Source organism: Anarhichas minor, unplaced genomic scaffold, assembly GCF_050575085.1.
Source record: "Anarhichas minor isolate MPS153535 unplaced genomic scaffold, ASM5057508v1 ptg000007l, whole genome shotgun sequence".
Classification (NCBI taxonomy): Eukaryota; Metazoa; Chordata; class Actinopteri; order Perciformes; family Anarhichadidae; genus Anarhichas; species Anarhichas minor.
In genome coordinates, this window is record NW_027466453.1 from 15,895,478 (window position 1) to 15,912,232 (window position 16,755).

The 16,755-nt window shown below is 38.3% G+C and overlaps 2 protein-coding genes across 5 annotated transcripts; both read left to right on the forward strand.

The window, feature by feature from the left end:
- The first annotated feature begins 6 nt into the window (after positions 1–6).
- LOC142944945 (uncharacterized) lies at positions 7–11,147 on the forward strand. Of its 4 annotated transcripts, none has more exons than XM_076086183.1 (7): positions 7–2,492; positions 6,981–7,034; positions 7,791–7,824; positions 7,908–8,106; positions 9,273–9,444; positions 9,557–9,657; positions 9,783–11,147. In XM_076086183.1, the coding sequence occupies exons 1-7, from the start codon at positions 332–334 to the stop codon at positions 9,942–9,944; spliced, it is 2,883 nt and encodes a 960-aa protein (XP_075942298.1). In that variant the 5' UTR covers positions 7–331; the 3' UTR covers positions 9,945–11,147. The 4 variants fall into 4 exon arrangements, 2 of the variants coding, with proteins under 2 accessions (XP_075942298.1, XP_075942299.1); XM_076086184.1 differs by having other exon boundaries at positions 7–2,282; XR_012952896.1 differs by lacking the exons at positions 9,557–9,657; positions 9,783–11,147 and adding an exon at positions 8,981–9,107 and having other exon boundaries at positions 9,273–9,411.
- Positions 11,148–11,901: 754 nt separating this feature from the next.
- LOC142944947 (interferon-induced protein 44-like) lies at positions 11,902–16,634 on the forward strand. The gene is made up of 9 exons (XM_076086187.1): positions 11,902–11,942; positions 13,329–13,352; positions 14,168–14,212; positions 14,453–14,483; positions 14,765–14,966; positions 15,194–15,346; positions 15,515–15,686; positions 15,773–15,873; positions 16,006–16,634. Exons 3-9 carry the CDS (start codon positions 14,170–14,172, stop codon positions 16,165–16,167), a joined length of 864 nt encoding a protein of 287 aa, XP_075942302.1. The 5' UTR covers positions 11,902–11,942; positions 13,329–13,352; positions 14,168–14,169; the 3' UTR covers positions 16,168–16,634.
- Positions 16,635–16,755: the final 121 nt, after the last annotated feature.

Here is a 16,755-nt window from a genome sequence, read left to right on the forward strand (position 1 = left end):
GTGAGCCTTGAGACTGAACCAGTGAACATTTCATACTGACCTGCTCATCTACAGTAAAGGAAAGACATTGTTGTTTACATTCATATGGACTCTTATTAATTACAAACATTTTACTACTTTGGATGCTATATTCCAATTACTTTGAGAATTGTGTTAACACGGTACTTGCCTGAATATTTACAGTAATTTGAGTATATGCACACGAATGCAACTGTGTTACTTTCTACTGTTGATCTGATATTATACGTTCATGCTGTTTATTGCAAGGGTTTTATAATATCTGTTTAAAGGTTTTTCTATTGACTAAATTATTTAAGAAATTTAGTTTACGATGTCAGAGTCGGGTAGCGTTAAGGAGACTGAGGAACTTCAAGATTTGCAGAGTGAGCTCTCACTGACTGATGTATCTGAGAGACCCAGTCTGAAAGATAATCTTCACAAAAATGATGACCAACCTGAAGGTCCTCGACGCTCTGAACGTGCACGGAACCCTACAGAGAAAATGCTTGTGTTGCAAGGTGAAGAAGCCAAGAGAAGGGAAAAAAGGCTGCTCTTAATGTATGAGAAATGGAAGCTCAATGTACGTAAGGCAAGAGATCAGCTGAAGACGTACATGCCAGAGAGCGAGCTCTGGCCTCTCATTGAAGAGCTGAAGAAAAGTAAAGATAACGTAACGAACATGTATTTCGAGAATCGAGATCTCGCCACACCTTCCACTGACGTGAGAAGACGAGTAGATACGTGTGAATCAATTACCACGGAAATTGTCAGTATCGCCTATAATAGAGCAATTGATGAAGAAAGTGAGTTTAATGAGGACCAGGAAAGACACCGCCTTCATGAACTGCTCCACCGTGACTGTGCAAAGTCTGTCTACGGATCTGCTGCTTCTATAAGTCACAGCAAATCTGAACACCATTCTATAACTTCGTCCACGGCAGCTAAGCGTGTGGATGCAGCTGCTGAACTTGCAGTGAAGGAAGCGAATTATAAGATGATGGTAGCAGAAGAAAGGCAAAAGGAAGTGAGAGAGTTAGAGGAACAGCAACGGAAGGCTCTAGAGGCACAAAAGCGTGAGTTGGAGCGATTGCATGCAGAGAAGGAAGTGCGGGCGGCTCAAGCCAAACTTAAGGTGTACGATAAGGAAATGGAACGTGAAGCCGCTGACTGCATTAACAACGAAAGGAACGAGTACTCAAGGAATGAGCCTGTAACCACAGTCCCTCTTTCACATGCTGCAACACCCTCTCCTGCAGACATTTCCTCTCTTGCTCAGGTCTTTCAAGACAGCATAGCCTTAAATAGGCTCCCTCTTCCAGAGCCATCCATCTTCAGTGGTGATGCAATGCAATTCATTGAATGGAAAGCAGCATTTACCTCACTCATCGACCAAAGGGCGATCGCTCCAGCTGAAAAACTCTACTATCTGAAGAAATACGTTGGTGGTCCAGCACGTCAGGTGCTAGATGGGACTTTCTTCCGAAACGATGATGAGGCCTATCAGGATGCCTGGAACAAGCTAAATCGTCGCTTTGGCCAGCCATTCACCATTCAGAGAGCATTCAGAGAGAAGCTCACCAATTGGCCAAGGATTCAAGCTAAGGATGCTCAAGGACTCAGAAGCTTCTCAGATTTTCTGAGTGCCTGTCAAGATGCCTTGCCTCATGTCAAGGGTCTCGACATATTAAATGACTGTGAGGAAAACCTGAAGCTCACCCGTAAACTACCAGACTGGGCAGCTTCAAGCTGGAACCGACAAGTCACACACAGACTAAACGAGAAACAAGAATTTCCAAGTTTGAAGGACTTTGCAATCTTTGTGTCAACTGAAGCTGAGATTGCCTGCACTCCAATTACATCTTTCCATGCTCTTCATGCATCAGACTCTAACACTGAAAAGAGAAATCTCCTAGACACAAAGAGAGACAGGGCCAGTGTTCTTACCACTCACACAGCTACAGACAATGCAAACCAAAGGATGGATCAGAGACAGGTTAAAATGCCCTGTATTCTCTGTCAAGATAATAGACACCAGCTACATGCATGTCCTAAGTTCATGGAAATGTTGGCAGAGCGACATAACTACGTAAGGGAGAAGAAACTTTGCTACGGATGCTTAAAATCTGGCCACAGTGCAAAAGACTGTCGTCACCGTCACTTCTGTGACAACTGCAAAGGAAAGCATCCTACAGTCCTCCATGACTACAGCTATGGAAATGAAAGGTCTTCATCAGAAACAGGGACAAATCAAGGTGTCGCTGCAACGTCCCTCAGTGTAGCAGGTGAGGGCGCATCCTACACATCAATGGTAATGCCTGTGTGGGTGTCATCTAAACACAACCCTACAGTTGAGAAGCTTGTCTACGCTCTACTCGACACTCAAAGCAATACCACATTCATCGACCAAGAAGTGAGTGACAGTTTAGCTGCTGACAAGTATCCAGTGAAGTTGAAGTTGACCACGATGACTGGAAAGAACACGGTTCTCCCAAGTGAGTGTGTTTCTGGCCTTTGTATAAGAGGATACAGTTCATCCATTCATGTTGAACTTCCAGGTGCCTACACAAAGGACTGCATACCTATAAACCGTGCTCACATTCCCACTTGTGAGAAGGCTAAACAATGGAACCACCTCAGAGAAATGGCTGACAAAATCCAACCACTAAAGGACTGTGAAGTAGGACTTCTGATAGGCTACAACTGTTCCAGAGCAATGGCACCAAGACAAGTCATTCTAGGAGTAGATGAGGAACCCTATGTATGCTGTACGGACGGATCTAGGATGGTCTAATGTGGGGCGCTCCTCACAAAGCCATGATTCACTGAGCACAAGTGGCTTGTGTCACAGAATCACAGTTAAAGAGCTCCCTCTGGTAACACCTGCAGATGCTATTCAAATTCTAAAATCTGACTTCAAGGATGGCAGTGAAGACTGTGAAACTGTGTCACAAGACGACATCACCTTTCTCAACAAGCTAGATGAGAGCATATGGAAAAATACGAATGGCCACTACGAAATGCCTCTGCCTTTCAAAAGCAGAGGCATTTGTCCGGCTGGGGTCCGCTACACCCATCCTTTTTTCATAATTTTTTTTCATCCTTCTCAAACATTTGTAACTGCCCAGTCATAATAGGAGGCGATTTCAACACAGTTATCGACCCATCAGTAGACAGATCTAAAAATCCAAATAATAAGCGTACCTGGCAATCCACAGACACGATAAAACAGTTCATGAGTGATTTTGGTCTTGGCGATATTTGGCGATTACAACACCCAAACTCAAGAGAATACTCATTCTTCTCACCAGTTCACCACTCATACTCACACATTGACTTCTTCCTCAACAGCAATTCAATCATATCTAATATTTCAGACTCGAAAATCCATCCTATCATTATTAGCGACCATGCTCCCGTAACATTTATATGGAATAGAGTTAGCCTACATAAGCCTATCACTAGATGGCGCTTCAATACATCTCTTCTCAAAGACCCTCAGTTTGACAGTCTTATTAAAAAAGAGTGGGCATCTTTCTTAGAAATAAATGATTCCCCAGAGTCATCATCAACCCTTCTGTGGGAAACATGGAAAGCAGTTTTAAGAGGAATAATCATCTCATTCTCCGTTTACAAAAAAAGAAAGAAAAACAACAAGAAGCTGAACTGGAACAACAAATCAACCGACTCGAAACCATTAATGCAAGTAACCCAACAACGGAAACCCAGAACGAATTAAGAAAGTATAAATTCCAAATAAATGAAATTATAAATAATAAAACTCAATTCCTCATACACAGACTTAGACAAGAACATTTTCACCATAGCAATAAATCCGGTAAATATTTGGCAAATCAAATTAAACGAAATAAAGAAAAAACAACAATCTCAATCAAGGACTCTGCAGGGAAGCCCACAAATTCACCCGATGAAATAAATAAAATCTTCAGAAGTTTTTATGCCGATCTATATTCATCTAAAAAGAACCCAAATCAAGAAGACATCAACTCATTTCTCAACAGCATTGATCTACCACAGCTTAACAAAGAACAAATCAACGTACTTGACTCACCATTAACACAGGACGAACGTTTTACTGCACTCAATCTTATGCCCAATAACAAAGCACCAGGTCCTGATGGCTTCCCTGCTGAGTTCTATAAACACTTCTGGTTCATTCTAGCTCCACTCTTTAACAAAATGATAACTGAAATAAAACAAAATTTGCAATTTCCAGCCAACATGAACACAGCCAGTATATCACTCCTTCTCAAACCAAACAAAGATCCAACTTTTCCTTCGAGTTAAAGTCCCATTTCTCTTCTCAATGTAGATATTAAAATCATCACTAAGGCACTAACTCACAGATTAGACAAAGTCACTCCATCCATAATTAATCCAGACCAAACCGGCTTTATCAAAGGTAGACATTCATCCACTATCACACGCAGACAGTTTAATTTAATCAATTACTCATCATTACAACAAACTGGTACCATCATAGCCTCCTTAGATGCAGAAAAAGCTTTCGACAGAGTAAACTGGCCATTTCTTACAAGCACATTAAAGAGATTTGGCTTTGGGGAATCATTTATTAACTGGGTTAAAATTCTGTACACTTCACCTTCAGCCACTGTCATCACCAATGGACAAACTTCACAAAGTTTCACACTGCACAGGGGGACTAGGCAAGGATGCCCACTCTCTCCCTCACTTTTCACTATTTTCATTGAACCGTTAGCTGCAGCCATTCGTCAGAATATCTACATAAAAGGAATTCAAACACTCAACACCCATCACAAGATTAGTCTCTATGCAGATGATATATTGCTCTTCCTACAAAACCCCTACTCATCACTACAGGAAACTATTAAAGTCATGGAATCATTCTCCAATATCTCTGACTACTCCATTAACTGGAGTAAATCATCCATCCTTCCATTAGATAGTAACAGTTGGGATGGGGCAGCCCATACACCACCTATCCCTTTTTGCACAGGTGCCATCACGTATTTGGGAATACATATTTCCCCCAGGCTGTCAGAGCTGTTCACACTCAACTTCACTCCATTACTTAAAACAATAAATGACGACCTCCTCCGCTGGATGAACCTGCCACTATCACTCATGGGCAGAATAGCTACAGTTAAAATGACAATACTTCCTAAAATAAATTACCTATTCACAATGATACCATCTCAACCCACTCACTCTTGGTTCAAATCACTTGACTCAATCATTACTCAATTCTACTGGAAAAATGAAACACCGAGAATTAAACTGGCCACTCTACAAAAACCAAAAACACAAGGAGGACTTGAAGCTCCACATTTTTTTCACTACTCTCTAGCAAATAAACTTCAATATATTCTTAAATGGATCCACCCCAACCAATCAGACAACACATGGTTAGATATAGAACAGACAGTTTGTAAGGGCATTCAGATTTCTGACCTACCATTTTTAAGCCAATCTATCAAACGCCATCCTTGCTTTAAAACACTAACAATAGCAGAAACTCTGACAGCCTGGTGGAAATTCCACAAAATCACTAACATCACTTTTGCACCTTCAAATTTTACTCCCATATGGAACAATCCTGATTTTCTAAGTTACAAGACACCTCTTAATCTCCACACATGGTCTGCTAAAGGCATCACTCATCTGAAACATATCTTCAATAATAACACCATGGTTTCATTCCCCCACTTGGTTCAGAAGTACGGCATCAGGAGCAATCAATTTTTGGAATATCTGCAACTCAAATCATCCGTTCAATCCAAACTTAACACTAAGGCCACTAACCTAGAACTACCCCCCTCAACCTCAGAATTAATTAATATCCCCTCCTCAAAAAAGTTAATCTCAAAAATATATGGAGTAATATCACAGTCTGACAAAACATTATCCATACCATCAAGAAAATGGGAATCAGACCTATCCATCACTCCTGATGCTGATTTCTGGAACCAAATCTGCAATAACATCTACTTCATGACTAAAAATGCCAATTTACAACTAATACAGTATAAAATACTTCACAGAATTCATTACACTGTGCAAAAAATGTTTAAAATGGGATTCACGTCAGATATCTGTCCACATTGCACTCAAAACAGCCCGGATAGCTATGTTCATGCCACCTGGCACTGCACACCAGTTAATCACTTTTGGAAAGAAATAACTGAGTCACTGTCTGTCTTCCTGGGCTGCCTCGTCCCATTATCCCCTTCACTGTGCTTACTAGGAGACATCTCAACAATAAATCTGAGTAAAACAAATCGCAAATTACTCCTCGTGGCCCTAACTATCGCCAAGAAAACTATCCTCATGAACTGGAAATCAAGAAATAACACACACATCACACACTGGAGAAACTTAATGATAGAATATATTTCAATGGACAATCTAACCTCGTCCATCATATACAATACAACAGAACACTACTCCACCTGGTCATCCCTCACTATGTTTCTGCAAACGTGACATCACCCATCCTATTAATATTAAAATTTGTATAGTATATATCAATTATTTTTTTTAAAATGTATTTATTGCTATTATTGATTTTTGTTTTGTTGTTTTTCTTGCCTGACAACCAATTGAAACCCACGTACATGCATACATGAACATCCATATGCACACATACTTTGTTTTTTATTATTATTATTATTATTATTATTATTTTTATTTTTTATTTTTTTTCCTCCTTCCATCTCAAAAGGCTCAAGGACATTCCCACACATGCACACACACACACATATACACACACACTGACTATATGATGTTTGCTAGCTTTTATCCCACTGTTTTTGTCATCCCCTTGTTGTTATGTCTATGTATTGTCTAATATTGTCTCTTGTCTTTCAATAAAATTTATAAAAAAAAAAAAAAACTCAAATATTCTGTTGACGTTTGGTTTGTTTTTGGTAATAAATATTGTTTAATAATGTTTCTTGTTTACACCTTATATCTTTTTGTAGCCATGGGTGGAGGATCGTCAAACCCGGCTCCTGAGCCTCCTGCGCCTCCTGACCGTAAGATACTCAAAATATCTCAGAACATTGTTAAACTCAGAAGATTGTTTCTTTATGCATTTTAATTAATGAAATACATGCTTTATGTACTACAGAGTTAAGCCTTCACTTTTACCTCTATACGTAATTAATCACTGAACTTGAAAGTGAAAATTGTCTTGACTGTCATTTCAATGTGGTACGTGTTGACATAACTTTGACATACTTGAACTATATTTTCTTTATTTTTAGTTAAATTTGTGACCACTGTCTTGATGGTTTTACCTGTGTCTCCTGTTATCATCTTCTTGCTGTTAGCAACTGCTAGCAGTGATGCATAACATGTTCTATGTTTTTCATTAATTATTTGCATTGTATATTTCCTACTACTGTATATGGCTTAGCTCTTCACTCTCGTTAAGCAGCTTCATTTTCTATTCAGAAAAAAACCTTGAAAAATGAATAGAAATAAACACTTTCATTTGCATCTTTACCACTAAGAGTATTTAATTCAAGTTAACATTTCAATTTAGGCATTTGCAACATTCCTTCTCCAGAACATTTTATTTAAATTCATGCACATTTACATGTTAATGTCTCCCTTTACATCAATGGGGGGAGGTAAGTCTTGAATTGTCATAATGTCACCTTCTAAATGTTCCAAATATTGCGAAAGTGATTGAAATGTGTAACGCTAACATTTACCAAAAGGAATGCATGATGTTGCCGAAGTTTTACGATACAGCTTTATGTTAACACATGTAACTTTCTCTTTAGCATATTTTAGTGAGCCATGGAGGAATGTGACGGAGTGAGTATGAGTCACATGTTGTACATTTAATAATACATATAATAAAGTATACTGTTCTCATGTTCTTTTTCTTTGTTTTAAAGGAAGTACCAGGAGAATCTTGATTTTGTGAAATCTTACCAACCTCGAAACCAGGATGTCAAACATCTCCGAATTCTGCTTCATGGACCGGTCGGGTCTGGCAAGTCCAGTTTCATCAACTCTGTTGACACTGCTTTAAAAGGCACAGTTAGTGGTCGAGCTTTGACAGATGCAATCTCTGGAAGCAGCTATACCCGAAAGGTATGAATAACTTGTTAATTGTGGTGATTCTAAAGAACTGTTTAAATGTTTCAAAACCCATCACAGCCTTATAACTGATATGGATATGAAAGCATTAAAGATAACTGATCACATTTGTGCATTTCCACTGATAATTTCCGTACACTATCTAATATTTAGCTTTATACCATGGTCACTAAAACAAATCAGGATTGTGATTGGTTGGAAGGATTAACATTTAGTAACTGAACAGTTTAATTGGACGTCTATGATGTATTGTAGGCCAATGTGTTCAATTGCCTTTCTACATTAATGTGTCATTATGACACTGTAGGTAATGCATCCAACACTGACTCTTAGCAAAAGAGTTTGGAGCTAGTGTTGTTTATGTCACCATCACCAACAGCTGTAAAAGATGATGAATGGCTTCTCAGTTAAAACGACGCATATTTATTTTTAAATGTGTTTGATATTTGCGTAAATCTAGAAGTACAAATAAATTAACGTTAAAATAAAGGATTGAAATAGAGAACTAAAACACTTTAAAACTCTGAGCCCAGCCTTGTGAACCTGTTACAGTTTAGATGTTGCTTAACGTAGCCTAATCAGCAGTGCAATAGAGAGGACAGCAGAGATACAGCAACAAGAGTTTGATTCTGAATTTTTGATTGTGTACTTTCATTTTGGCAAAAACAGCACATACATTTGGTATAATTGTATTGCACATCCAGTTCATTTTTTTGTTACCGTGCAGACAAGCTTAGATTTATAGCTTTAATTGAATGCCTCACCTGTTGTTTTCTTGGAAGAAACAATGTCTGTTTGACATTTTTTATTGCAAATTTATCAGGGATTTGCTCAAGTGATGCAAATAATTCCACCTTCTGCTTTACAGTACACGGCTTATAAAATCTTATAAAATTTTCAATGACATCATGGGCTTTGAGCAAAAAACTAAGACAGGAGTTGATGTGGAAGACGTGAAACTGGCCATGAGGGGACATGTGCCAGATGGTTATAAGGTACAACTCTTTGAACTCTGACATTATTTAAGTTTTCTACTTTTCTTTTTTCATACGGTTTTGCATTTTACACTTTTTTTGCATTACATGGTGCCAAATGCTACTATTTAACTGTTATATTGAATAGTTAACAGTAGATAATCTTTTTTTAAATCGTTTTTCTAGTTCAAGCCTGCAGCCCAGCTTCAGGAGACTGATAGGGACTACATCTCATCTCCCACTCTGGAAGACAGAGTTCACGTCCTGGTTTGTGTCATTCCTGCTGGCTCAGTATCTTTAATAAGTGATGAAGTTGTGAAGAAGTTGAGAGAAGTCAGACAAGCAGCCACTGAAATGGGTAAGAGCCGACATCACAACGGTCATGACTGTGTTCACTAATGGAACCAGATCTGGTTTTATGAATCAAAATACCAGCAAAGCAAATACGGATTATGTTTCTGTCTTGACAGGAATTCCCCAACTGGCTATTCTCACCAAAGTTGATGAAGCGTGTCCTGAGGCGGAAGAACATATAAAGGAAACATACAGGATCAAGCACTTGAAGGAACAGGTAGGTTTTTATTGGTGATTTTGTATTTGTTGTTAGAGTTCAATTTTTAGAATTTGAGCACAAGAATCTCATTTTTTTAGTCACAACTTTGCCATTTACTAATCAACTGAAATCCTGTTTCTTAGGTCGACAAATTCAGCAAGTTGCTCGGCATTCCACCGAACTGCATCTTTCTTGTGAAGAACTACCACTCAGAAACCAACGCAAATGATGATATTAATGCGCTGATCCTGACCGCACTGAAGCAGATGATTACCTTCGGAGAAGACTTTCTCAACGACCTGTAGACCTACATACTGCTGATGACCAGTCCACACATTCTCACTCCCAACTGGTCAAATACAAACGCTTGGTCAGTGGCCTTAAGCCTCAAACAAAGCTCTACGTGTCAGTTTCCACTTGTTGCATGCATAGTTTCTTTTCAAAATAAACTTCCTTCTTTACAGAAAGTTAGGTTTAGGAAAAGAGAGTGGGCGACGTTAACTTAACTTACTAACAACTCAGTCACTACTGAGTGACTAACGACTCACATGACTAACGACTGACGTGAAAAAAAGTCTACGACTACTTTAAGTTTTGCAGGGACACGAAGAGTGGTCTCCTGGATGAAAGTCCATTGTTTGTTTGACCCACATCCCCTCCTTCCCTCTCTCTGTGGACTATCTCACTCTTTATACTACGTCAGTGGCTCTGAGCATATAATAATGATGTGGGTGGGTTTTCTTTGGAGTTAGTAAAGCCCAGTGTGCCTCATACAGACACTAAAGGGTGCATGAAGCATGAACAAATTGCTTCTTTAAAAAAATAATAATAATAACAGTTATGTGCAGGATGCTTTTTGTGGTTTTTATTTTCATTTTCAAGCATGTTATGCATATTTTGTAGGCTTCATCACATGCATCATAGTTGAGTTAGTTAAAAAATGTTTCTCCTATTTTACTTTGTGGGATAAAATAAATACAAAATAACCTGTTCAAAATGTGGATTTGCAAAAAAATATGCTTGTGTGTAGTGCAACATTACATGAAATACATTGTGTAATAAATATGAAAAATACACAATGTTATATCAACATGTATGTGAACTGTGCTGTTGTGAAATGTTTTTTCCTCTTGCTTTTTATTCCAATGAAATAGTTTATTGCAGGTTTTTTTCTTTTATTATATCAAAAGATTATTTGAGCAGCCTATGCCTATCGGTGCTGTTGATCACTAGGATGATGATGGGGTGGGAAAAGTTAGCTGAAGCAAGTTACTGTAGTTAGCTAAGCCACATGCAAACATAATACTGCATTTTCTGTTGTTTGCAAGTAGACAAAGGTGAGGAAGCACCTTCACACAAAACACAGTCAAAGGAGAGCAATGAATAGTTTTGTGTCTTCACCTTCAACATGTTCTTTGTGTGTTCTCCATGAATGTGCCTGTAAATATCCACCATAGGTCAGCATTTATTCTTATGCTGGAATTAAATGTTTCAACCATTTCCGTAAATTCAACTTCTTACCTTTGGTGTTTATTCATCGATATTTCAAATAGCTGTGGCAACACTAATGTCATGGTGCAGTATCATATATTTAATATCTGCCCTAGTCGGTATTATCACAAAGTGTTCTACGTGCAAGTGAAAATGAAACTATCCTGAGTGTGGGAGGGAAGCTTACATTTGTTACTCTACACCCTTCCTTTGATTCTGATCATAATATTTTGAGCAGTGCATGCAGCTGTGCTTCAATGACGCTGCTGTGGGTCTGGACGGCGTTATCAGCTGTTACCATATGAGGGCAGTGCAGAGTAGAGGTCATGAGTCAGCCAGTGGGGCAGCTCACATGCACTAGAAGACACATGTGGTATGAAAAAGCATTTTATATATTCATTGGTCAATATCTTCAAAACTAAATAAGATATTAACAAACTTTATGTGACATTTGATGGCCTTGGTCCAACAATGAGCATGGACCACCCAACCACAACAACAACCAGCAGCTACAATAAGAACAACACCACAACCTGGTGCTACCATAAGCATAATAGTTTGACATAATTTATCAAAGTGATAAAAAGGAACTTAGAATACTGTATAAAAAGCTTATTTTCTCAATTGCAGAGAAACAAAAGTGTACTCTACATCAGTAAATGTACCTACTTCCTTCATTGGTACTTTCTATGACGCATTTTTTGGATTCTTTTAAGTCACATGACTGGCTTCATCCTGAAAGTGAAAGTAAGGATCATAAGAACCGTTCTTTCTGTCCACATTACTTGAAGTGGCACTCTGCAGATATAACGGTAAGGACTTTCTATTATGTAACAGCGGGTAATGTGTAACTGATTTTATTCATATGGTTTCATAAAATGTCTCTTTATGAATTTTAAACAGAAACACACTTTTATGAAAGACATGCTTTATGTACTGCAGAGTTAAGCCTTCACTTTTACCTCGATACGCAATTAATCACTGAACTTGAAAGTGAAAATTGTCTTGACTGTCATTTCAATTTGGTACGTGTTGACATAACTTTGACATACTTGAACTATATTTTCTTTATTTTTAGTTAGATTTGTGACCACAGTCTTGATGGTTTTACCTGTGTGTCTCCTGTTATCATCTTCTTGCTGTTAGCAACTGCTAGCAGTGATGCATAACATGTTCTATGTTTTTCATTAATTATTTGCATTGTATATTTCCTACTACTGTATATGTGCGGCTGCAGCAGTAACGCAGCCGCTGCACCGGAGCGTTTTGGTAAAGAGGGAGCTGAGCCGGAAGGCAAAGCTCTGAAGTTAGTGGTCGGTCTACGTTCCAACCCTCACATATGGTCACGAACTCTGGGTCGTGACCGAAAGAACGAGGTCGCGGATACAAAAAAATGAGTTTCCTCCGTAGGGTGGCCGGGCTCAGCCTTAGAGATAGGGTAAGGAGCTCGGACATCAGGAGGGAACTTGGAGTTGAGGCGCTACTCCTTCGCGTCGAAAGGAGTCAGCTGAGGTGGTTCGGGCATCTAATCAGGATGCGTCCTTGGGGCCTGCCATTGGAGGTTTTCCGGGCACGCCCAACTGGGAGGAGACCCCGGGGAAGACCCAGAACAGCTGGAGGGATTACATCTCCCAGCTGGGCTGGGAACGCCTCGGGATCCCGAATGAGCTGGAACATGTTGTGGGGAGAGGGAAGTCTGGGTCAGCCTGCTTGGACTGCTGCCACCGCGAATGGATGGATGAATGGATGGATGGATGGATGGATGGATGAATGGATGGATGGATGGATGGATGGATGGATGGATGGATGGATGGCTCATATATCAGATTTTAAAGGGCTTCCATTTTGGAACTCTGCATCAGGATGTCCTGATATTATCTGAGTGACACTCTGAGTTGGTTTTGAAGTCAGTGCACGCTCTTGCAGTAACGCAAACCAAGTACCACAAAACATCGCGGGTGTTGGCTTGACAGTGTTTTTCAAGGTAGACGGTGGGTTGACTGCAGTACTTCTTCTCACGGGCATAACAGCGGATGTAAGATGTTTTTTTAAATATTAGTAATTTTGAGAAACGTCATCTTAAACTACAAGACCGTGATGGATGTTTATCCCAATGCTCTTATAGTGGCATGACTTACTGTATGAACTGTATCATTCAATTCATGCAGAGGTACAATTTAATTTTTCTTTCTGTCCAGATACTTCTTTGGATCCAGTGGAAGGTAAAAAAAATAATAATTTCTTGACAGTTTATCTTTGTACTTTAACTTTCTCTATACTCTAACTTTTGTGTTTTCTGTGAATCCAATTGGGTAAATTTAATTACACATATTCAAAAATAATAAATACTTTGCTTGTGCTGCACCTGAGTCTGTTTTACCGGTGATAACTTACAAATGAATATTCTGAAATATGAAGCCTCAAATATTGGTTTGTTTTTGGTAATAAATATTGTTTAATAATGTTTCTTGTTTACACCTTATATCTTTTTGTAGCCATGGATAGAGGACCGTCAATACCGGCTCCTGAGCCTCCTAAACATAAGATACTCAAAATATTTCAGAACATTGTTTAAGCTCAAAAGATTACATCACACATTTATTTCACGAGTGTGAAGGAGAGGGATAAGTAGATCAACAGTTGTGAATAAAACCCTGCACACAGTCAAACCTGCACAAATACATTTGAGAAATGTATAAAGATTCTTCATTTGTATTGAAATAATTTATTTGACGGATAATTACATCAATTTGTGCACTCTACTTGTCAGCTTTGATGGAAGAATTTCTCTATACTCTAACTTTTGTGTTTTCTGTGAATTCAATTGGATACACATATTCAAGAAGAATAAATATTTTGCTTGTGCAGCACCTGAGTCTGTTTTACCGGTGATAACTTACAACATGTCTGAACTTACAAATGAATATTCTGAAATATGAAGCCTCAAATATTCTGTCGAAGTTTGGTTTGTTTTTGGTAATAAATATTGTTTAATAATGTTTCTTGTTTACATGTTGCCTTTTATATCTTTTTGTAGCCATGGGTGGAGGATCGTCAAAACCTGCTCCTGAGCCTCCTAACCGTAAGATACTCAAAATATTTCAGAACATTGTTTAAACTCAGAAGATTACATCACACATTTATTTCACGAGTGTGAAGGAGAGGGATAAGTAGATCAAAAGTTGTGAATAAAACCCTGCACACAGTCAAACCTGCACAAATACATTTGATACATTTATAAAGATAAAAAATAAAAGTTTCTTCATTTGTGTTGAAATAATTTATTTGACGGATATATTACATCAATGTGTGCACTCTGCAGCTTTGATGGAAGAATGGAGGCGCGTATGGGGGTGAGTGGTTTGTTTAATTTATGTTCCCTCTGGTGTTTAATGACTTTTCTTCAACTAACTATTGTTAAAACAAAACTGTGCAACTGCAGCACTCCTTTGTTGAGACTGCCTCTATTACTGTCATTTTAGTTTCTTTCAGTTTCAGTTTCATGATGGTTTAGTTTGGTGTCTGTGACGACCGTGCAGCAACCACAAAATATGTGCAACATATGGAAAACTGATAATAATGTTGAAGTGCATTGTGATCTGAAATATAATCTTACCTTTTCTTTATTGAACAGCCATAAAAACAAATACCTGAAGTTTGTGGAGAATTATCAGCCTTATAACGAAGAAGTCAAACAGCTCAGAGTTCTGCTTCATGGACCTATAGGTGCTGGCAAGTCCAGCTTCCTCAACTCTGTCGACAGTGCGTTACAAGGAAGAGTTACTGATCGAGCTTTGGCGGATAATACAATTGCTGGAGAGAGCTTCACCAGAAAAGTATGAATCCCATTTCAGTGTGGTTTAACTAAGGTCGTATGTTATGAACTGTAAAACTTCATGACACGTAACAGCTCTTTCAACTAGTATTTCTGATTTATTTATTTTTGTGTGCACTTGCAAAGACAATTGCAGTACACAGCTCAGGCAACAGCTGAGCAAGTAGCCTCATAGACATATTTCATTATGAAGCAATAATGTCATCATATCGCTTTTCTGTTTTACAGCACAGAACGTACCAATTCAATAAAGGAGGACCAGGGACATTTTACCCTTTTGTCTTCACTGACTTGATGGGTCTTGAGAAGGAAACTAAGAAAGGAGTTTGTGTGGAAGACATCAAACAGGCCATGAAGGGGCACATAAAAGATTGTTACAAAGTACAGTCCAATTAATTACTGAATTCATTAAGTTTTGTTGGATATATTTCAGTAAAACAATCCAGCTTTGTGATTTGTTTTGCATAAATAATTTTATTTACGTGAAGATACATTTAAGGAACTATTTGCACAAGTTATTCTTTAATTCAATTTTACATTATTTTCTAGATCAATCCGTGCTCTCAAATATCAGAGGATAATCAAAACTACAACAAGGACCCCACTCTGAACGACCAAGTTCATGTTCTGGTTTGTGTCATCGCTGCCAACACAGAAAATATACTGGATGATGAATCTGTGATAAAGATGAGGGATGTCAGACTTGCAGCTAGAGACTTGGGTAAGGTTTAGTTTTTGGGATTCATGAATTAAATCAAATAACTTGACAAACATTAATCTGATTGAATTGGATCTTTGTATCTGCAGAGATTCCCCAAGTGGCTATTCTCACCAAAATTGATGAAGCTTGTCCAGAGGTCAAGGCCGATATAAAGAACGTGTATAAGAGCAGGTACCTGAAGCAAGTGGTAAGTTTCTATTTTATGAGTTTGTAGAGTTGTTATTCTAATTGGAATACAATTTTGCTTAACATTTTAAAATTTAAACACAAAAATCTTTTTTGAGCAGCATTCCTTAAATGTGCAATTTTTCCAAATTAGGTGGACGACTTGAGTGCTAAGCTGGGCTTTATACCGACCTGCATCTTTCCTGTGAAAAACTACCACTCAGAGATCGATACAAATGATGAGGTTGATACACTGATACTGAGCGCACTGAACAAGATCATCAACTCGGGAGAAGACTATGTCAACAGCCTGTAGACCTACAAACTGCTGAGGCAAATCTTGCTTTATCTCAGCATGAAATAAAGTCAGTTTGTGAACAGGATGTAATTAAATAAAGTGGGACTATGTTTTTTTAGTTTTCATTTCTAAACATGTAATGCATATAGTATCTGCTCTAAATGGTCTTACCTCTACCTAGTTGAATAAAGCATGATAGGCTGCATCACTATCACTATGCACTTGAGTTTTTGCATTATTATTATGTTAGCTATGCTTTGTTGATTCAGGTGGTGATTTCTGATGTTCCAGTCTCTCAGTAATCATAACACATGTCTAGGTTAAAACTGGGCTAAATATGATTGAAAAGTGAAATTTATATCAGACTACTGATTACATATATGCTGTATCTATTGTTTTATTTCAATGTTTGGACCTGCTATTGAATCATTGTGCTAATACTGCTGCTCAGGTAAAACCCACAATAAATAACATAAATAATGAAATTAGTATTTAGTCTCCTTTTATCTCATTCCTTCTAGTCCATACCATACACTAGATTGTCTTGTAATGCAAGTGATCCACACAGTATTACACAATTGTATGTAATATGTGGTAAGGCATGTA